This window comes from Haplochromis burtoni, unplaced genomic scaffold (assembly GCF_018398535.1).
Source record: "Haplochromis burtoni strain Fernald_Lab_line unplaced genomic scaffold, NCSU_Asbu1 Contig_74, whole genome shotgun sequence".
NCBI lineage: Eukaryota > Metazoa > Chordata > Actinopteri > Cichliformes > Cichlidae > Haplochromis > Haplochromis burtoni.
Genome location: NW_024582435.1, coordinates 633,500 through 639,530, shown reverse-complemented (window position 1 = coordinate 639,530; position 6,031 = coordinate 633,500). Strand labels below are relative to the sequence as shown.

General features: G+C 47.0%; 1 protein-coding gene across 1 annotated transcript in view; it reads right to left on the bottom strand.

The window, feature by feature from the left end:
• Positions 1–6,031, bottom strand: part of ptpn4a (protein tyrosine phosphatase non-receptor type 4a) — a 71,008-nt gene that overhangs the window by 4,629 nt on the left and 60,348 nt on the right. Inside the window, exons 20-24 of the mRNA XM_042221776.1 lie at positions 4,933–5,099; positions 4,639–4,729; positions 4,364–4,425; positions 3,322–3,468; positions 2,773–2,901 (exon numbers count right to left, since the gene is read on the bottom strand). Of these exons, the coding sequence (XP_042077710.1) occupies positions 2,773–2,901; positions 3,322–3,468; positions 4,364–4,425; positions 4,639–4,729; positions 4,933–5,099 (596 nt within the window). The remainder of the gene's footprint in view (positions 1–2,772; positions 2,902–3,321; positions 3,469–4,363; positions 4,426–4,638; positions 4,730–4,932; positions 5,100–6,031) is intronic.

The window sequence follows — 6,031 nt, the reverse complement described above, 5'->3', positions numbered from 1 at the left end:
ACACACACACACACACACACACACACACACACACACACACACACACACAGAAAATAAAGATCATCAGTGGATGAGCAGTGCTGGATTCTGGAGATGCAGATACAGTAAAGATGTTTGAGATGTGCACACGCTGATGAGCAATGGGATCAGAATTCCTGACAGGCAGTGAAAATCCTGCCGTGGGTCCGCTCTGCAAACTCAGACCTACGGTGTAACGTCAGTCTGATCCACAGAGCTTCAGCCTTTCGACCTACAGGACCCGACGCTACCCTCCCAACACCAGACGCCGCCGGACACTCCCAAGGTCCTGCATCCAGGATTCTCCGGCTGGCTGGAGCAACGGTGTAAATACAACACGTTTAAAAGGGGAAGTTAGACACGGCTCGACTCCGCAGCAGTGACGCTGCTCTGCTGCAGACCGCGAGCGTTACAGACGACATCAGATCTGCTCTGCTGAACAAACACCGATGATACCGTCGTCCGATTACCCCGGGGCTCATTTTCCTGCAACGTCTTTACACCAATACATCAACAGCCAGCCGATACTAGCCCGACTACAAATGCTCCTTTATGTTTTTATGTAATCTTTTACACAAAGACTTCTTCTTCATGATGGAGGGCACTGAAGACCAACTGAGGGTATTCACCCTGACCTCAGTTAAGACCTAAAGCTCACAAAGAATTCCTCACTTTCAAATGTCAACCACAGTCACGCCAAAACAAGGAATTGTATTTTATGTGGGAGACCGCTAAGCATGTTTCACTGAGCTCTGCATCCTGGGGATACACAACACAGAACCCTGTTTGTGTAATTATGTTATGAAACGGGTAGAGCGAAGAAGTAACAGCAGTTTAATTCTTTTTACTCTGCTGGACACATTTGGTAAATCACATCTTATGAAAACATTTTTTAGTGTCTCTATTAGACACTGAATAAACACAAGAGATCTTCTCTCTTTTATCGATTCATCAGGGAGAAGAAAAATACAAAAAAAAGGTCCAACCATGATGGAAAAATCGAAGTTGGTAGGATTTAAACCCCACGGGATCACCGTGACACAAACACACACCCTGCAGAAGAAACCAAGCACTGACCATCGTTTCTTGTGCGAATCAGAGCCGCTGTGTTCCTCTTTAATACTGCCTCGCCGTATCGCCATGGTAACACATCTATCTCCATAGCAACAATCACAGGCAGAGGAGAATGCTAATTGGCTCCTCTTATAGCCGTATACTTTAAAGGTCACGCTGCGCGGACCGCACGCAGGGAAGCGATCGGGAAAAACAGACAGCTGATCCGGCACGAAAGCTCGCCGTTTGGTCGCTACGTTTACACATCACACATGTTACACGCAGCAAACAAACAAAAGCCTTCGGTTCACTTATTCATACCAACTTTATATATCAACTCCCCGAACAGTGCCCATTTAACAGGAGACAATACAGCAGCATGTGGTTTATTAAAGGGGATCCATCATCCTTTTTTTACCGTTTCCATGGCGAATGCTCATATTAAACAATCAGTGAGGTCACACAAATAATGCCTGTGAGCCAAAAGTTTCATTTCTTGCAGGTTTTTCTGTTCTTGGGTCTGTATGACGTCACCGAGAGTGGACGTCCAGGCGCAGAAGCCCCGCCCACCTCCCGTGTGTGTGTCGCTGCACTTAAAAAGCCTGGGCTCATGCTTCACTCTGCATCTCTGGCACATTCAGAGGCACCTCCTTCAAAAAGAGGCACACGAACAGCTGGGTCAGCTGATTTGGAGCACTGAATACCCCAAACTGGCCTCCCCCTCCTCTTCCTCACAGGGAGATCAAGGCGGGATCTGCTGTGCTCATTTCCAGAAAGATATGTTTACTTGGAGTCAGAGGAGCTTTGGAGAAATCCGTTGGTTCGTGTTCCTCATTCTTTTCAAACCATCCTCCTTAAGATTAAAAGATACGAACAGAGGGGTAGGTGGAGCCAGAGCGGGGTGTGGATGACCATATTAAGAATATCTATGCTCTCTGACATCATCAGAGTGATGAAAACAAACCCACAAACCTGCCAGAGGCGAGGCTGCCGGACACTGGCGCCACCGGGCCCTCTGACCAGCACCAGCAGACACAGGTGAAGTGTCTCGCCCAAGGACACAACGACCGAGACTTATTTGTTCTAGTATTCGTTTTACTTGTTTTTTGAAATGACCATAAAAAATATAATAAATGAAAGTATCAAACAAAGAATCTAGTTAAAGGGGGTGGTTCTGTTTTGCTCTCAGGCCGCCGTGGCTCGTTCTGGCGCCCGCGCTGTACTCTGGCTGTGTGTGGTTTTAGAATGAAAGAACTAAAAGTGCGCCGCAGCGCGCCGCAGCACGCCGCAGCACGCCGAAGGCTTCGACGCCACGATCGAACCAAACTTACGTCCCCGTTCTTCAAACCATCCTCATCCCACTCTCTGTTCCTCTGCTCTCCGTCTTTCTCCTTTTCTGCAATGTGGCCGACTGGGGTGTTTGGGTTGTCGTGGCAACCAGATCCCAATATGTGGCCCGCATGCTGCAGCGGGAGCCAGAAAAAGAACAGCCCACACTGGTCACTATGGCAACACACCTCCTCGGGGTCCTTCGACAGCTCATCCTTCCTGAGACGCGGTTCCCTCTCTGAGATTGGACCCGGAGTCTTCCTCTGGGGCGCCCTCCCCGCCCGGGTCATCGGCTTTACTTTCTGATGTGATCTGGCTGTGTGTGTGTGTGTGTGTGTGTGTGTGTGTGTGTGTGTGTGTGAGAGAGTTTACCGGTGTGTGTGTGAGGGTCATCTCCCGGACCAGGAAGGCAGAGTTGCCCTCTTCATTGTGGCACGTGATTTTAAAGTCTCCGTATGTGGCGCTGTTGTCGGGGTTGGGCCAGTACTGGTGACACTTCACCTGTAAACACATCAAACACCTTATGACTCTCAGCATCTACCCATCGCGTCCTCGCCGTTACATTTCAAACCATTAAACATGTCCAGTTTCTCCAATTTCTCATCCCCGGATGTAAACTGTAGATCGAGTCCAGAGATTTTTTATCTGCACCGTGTCTGGAAGCTTCGTTGTTACGTAATGTTGTGTTAAGGATTACTTCTTTCCAAAACTAACAACGGCTTGAGCTGCAGAGAAGTCTGCAGCGTGTGAGACTTTGCAGATAAATAATTAAATATACTGAGGCATTACGACGCAGCTCGACCAGACGCCTCAGCGTCGTAACCTGTGCCGCTTACCGGTGAAACGTTAAATTCAAACGGCTCTTTCTAACAGTACATTTTCAGTTTCCTGCCCTCGTCCTTGAAGAGATCTTTTACATACCCGCCCTCTCTCGACCTGGGTGGTCAGCATGACCACCATGGATGAGCCCTGCTCCCACGTCATCTGCCAGAAGTCGGGGCAGGTGTTGGGCAGCGGGCCCTGGCACGCGATGTAGCGGTTTATCAGGCTGGACGCAGGAATCTCCATCTACACAGGACGACACACACACACATCAGAGGTTCAGGTTAAAGAAGCAGAGACTGCATTAGATTTGCATCTTACTCCAACTTATTTTGTTGTTTTTTTGGATCAGCGCTTGTCCCAATACAACATGTCATTAACTACACTTTCTAGCTAACAGAGAATAAATGAATGGTCATTTTCCATGAGCGTCCCAACTCTATCAAATCAAATAACAGTCAAATTATCCCAGGTCTTTATCAGATTACCTACAGCCCCTGAATTAATAATGACACTGATGAGAAGCTGGATTTGTTCATGCTGATTAGACGGCGAGGAAGCAGGGCCTGTGTCCTTCACGCCGAACAACTACCGATCACAGAGTGAACAAGGCTTTAAAATGCCGCCCTTCACACTGAAACACTGTTTGCAAAGGTTTTCGTGTTTGCTGCAGGGAACAAACCTCCAGTAGGTCTGAGAAGGCATGACATGAACAGACAGAGAGCCACCCACAGGAAGGAGATTCAATTCATTAAAATATTACGCTCTTATATTAAATTCTTACCAAGAAGCACCCGTTCTCTGTTTGTAACCCTCTTATACACGCAAGCTGCCGTTAGCTTTGAAAAATAAAGGCCTGGCGGGCCGATACCACAGCCTGCCATGTGGCAGAGCCAGCCCAAGAAGTCTGCGCTCCAGTTTCAGTTACTTAGCATAACTACCAGATGATGGGTGCAGCTTTCCAGGATTCACTGACAAACTAGCACTCAAGCCCCTCGTCCAAATATGGCCACAAAGACCCAAACTCACGGCTCCGAAACTGGAGCAGCGTGTGATATGATAGTCCTGTTCAAATGCACCGGCTGCGATTCAGCATCAGTGTAACATGCAAGCAAAACTGCAGACATTAAAGATAACTCACATTGATGTAATTTGCATTGATGTAATCATCTGTGCTTTTCAGAATGACGCGGGTGGCATCATCTGTCGGGAGAGACGAACAAGAGAAGGGGGTCAGATTAGGCAAAGAAAAACAGCAACAAGTCCAAACTGTGTCTTTAATGCATGTTTGCATTCAAGGAGGATTTTATCCTTTGTTCTCGGGTCGTTACTTTGTTACTTCTGTTAAAAGTTGTTGGAAAAAGTCAGAAAATAGAAGTCGAGGGGAAAAGGGAGAAAGTTTGAGGGGTCACGTACAGGGAGAGATGTCTCTGTAGCGATTTTTGGAAACGTTCTGAGGTAATTTGGCACACAGCATCGTCATCCCCGGCCTCTTCCTGTACAGTTGCTGCAAGACAAGGAACACAAATATCGGCATTTGTCTTTGTTTTGTGCGTTTTTATGTATTATAAATTTGAAAAGCGCATAAATCAGGAACGTGGAGGAAAGAATTAATCAACAAAATATTTAAAAATAAATGACAAACCACCGACTCGAGCCTGCAGTTTCACGTGTGTGTGAGCGTGTGAACTTTTTTCGTGTCCTTCTTACATCAAACTGTGCCAGTATGGCTCCGCCGCCCAGGCCTTCCTTCAGTGCGACCATAGAGTCTCTCAAAGCATGCTGGTCTAGCTGGGCCGGGTCCTGAGGGGATTTCTCAGGGATGTACTGAAAATCTGGCTCTGGATCCACCTTCTCCTCCACCACGTCATAGATGGCTGAGCAGGAGAGGAGAGGGAAACAAACTGTAACAGGAATCTATGAGCTTTTCCATCTGACACATATACAGATCACCGCTGCTAAGATTAAACAAAGTTCACAATAATGAGCTCAGCTTACATCCCTGTAAGGCAAAGGCTCTAATCTTGGATCCGCATGAAAGTGGTTGTGTCGAGCATGCGGCTCAAACCACGAGCTGCTCAAATCTGTCCTTTGCAGGAAGCAGCCAATCAGGAATGAGGAAGAGGAGGAAGAGGAGTCCAAACAGCTCGTTTAAGACAGTAGATAAAGGACTTACAGAGGACACGTTAACGCTCAACTGTAAGTCGTGCAAAGCTACACTAGTAGAGCCCAAGAATAAAAACATGGAGTTAAACAACAAACTTTTAAATACAACCAAACTCGAGCACAAAGAGAAGACGTGTCCTCTGTGTGTAAATACTTACAGTCCAACATTTCAACAGCAAAACTGAATAACGTAAAGACGTCGATGGACTCTTCTATCTGCTTTGATCTGTTTCTGACCCACACACCAAACAGTTTCTCCGTTTCATCATCTTTAAGAGCACTTCTCCCCGCTTCGCTGATTAAAGGAGACGCTTCAGCACGAGTCTTCTATGTGGTGAACACACATACGGCCGAGACGTACCGATACCACCACGTGCGGCTTCGAAGATCTCGTTTCCACCAGTTTCTGACCACATTTCATTTTCAGGAGTGTGCTGCACCATGTGTTAATGCGTTAAACTCAGCCTGTAAAACACTTCATTCGAATGTTTACGGTCCTTAAATTAAAACCGGCCGCACCGCACAAACTGCAAGTCTCATCAGGAGCAAATATTCAAACCCAGGAAGTGGCAGAAGAAGCTCACTAGCATACAAAGACACTCTGAAGGTTAAAGCCTGAAGAAAATATATGAGCTACTAACAT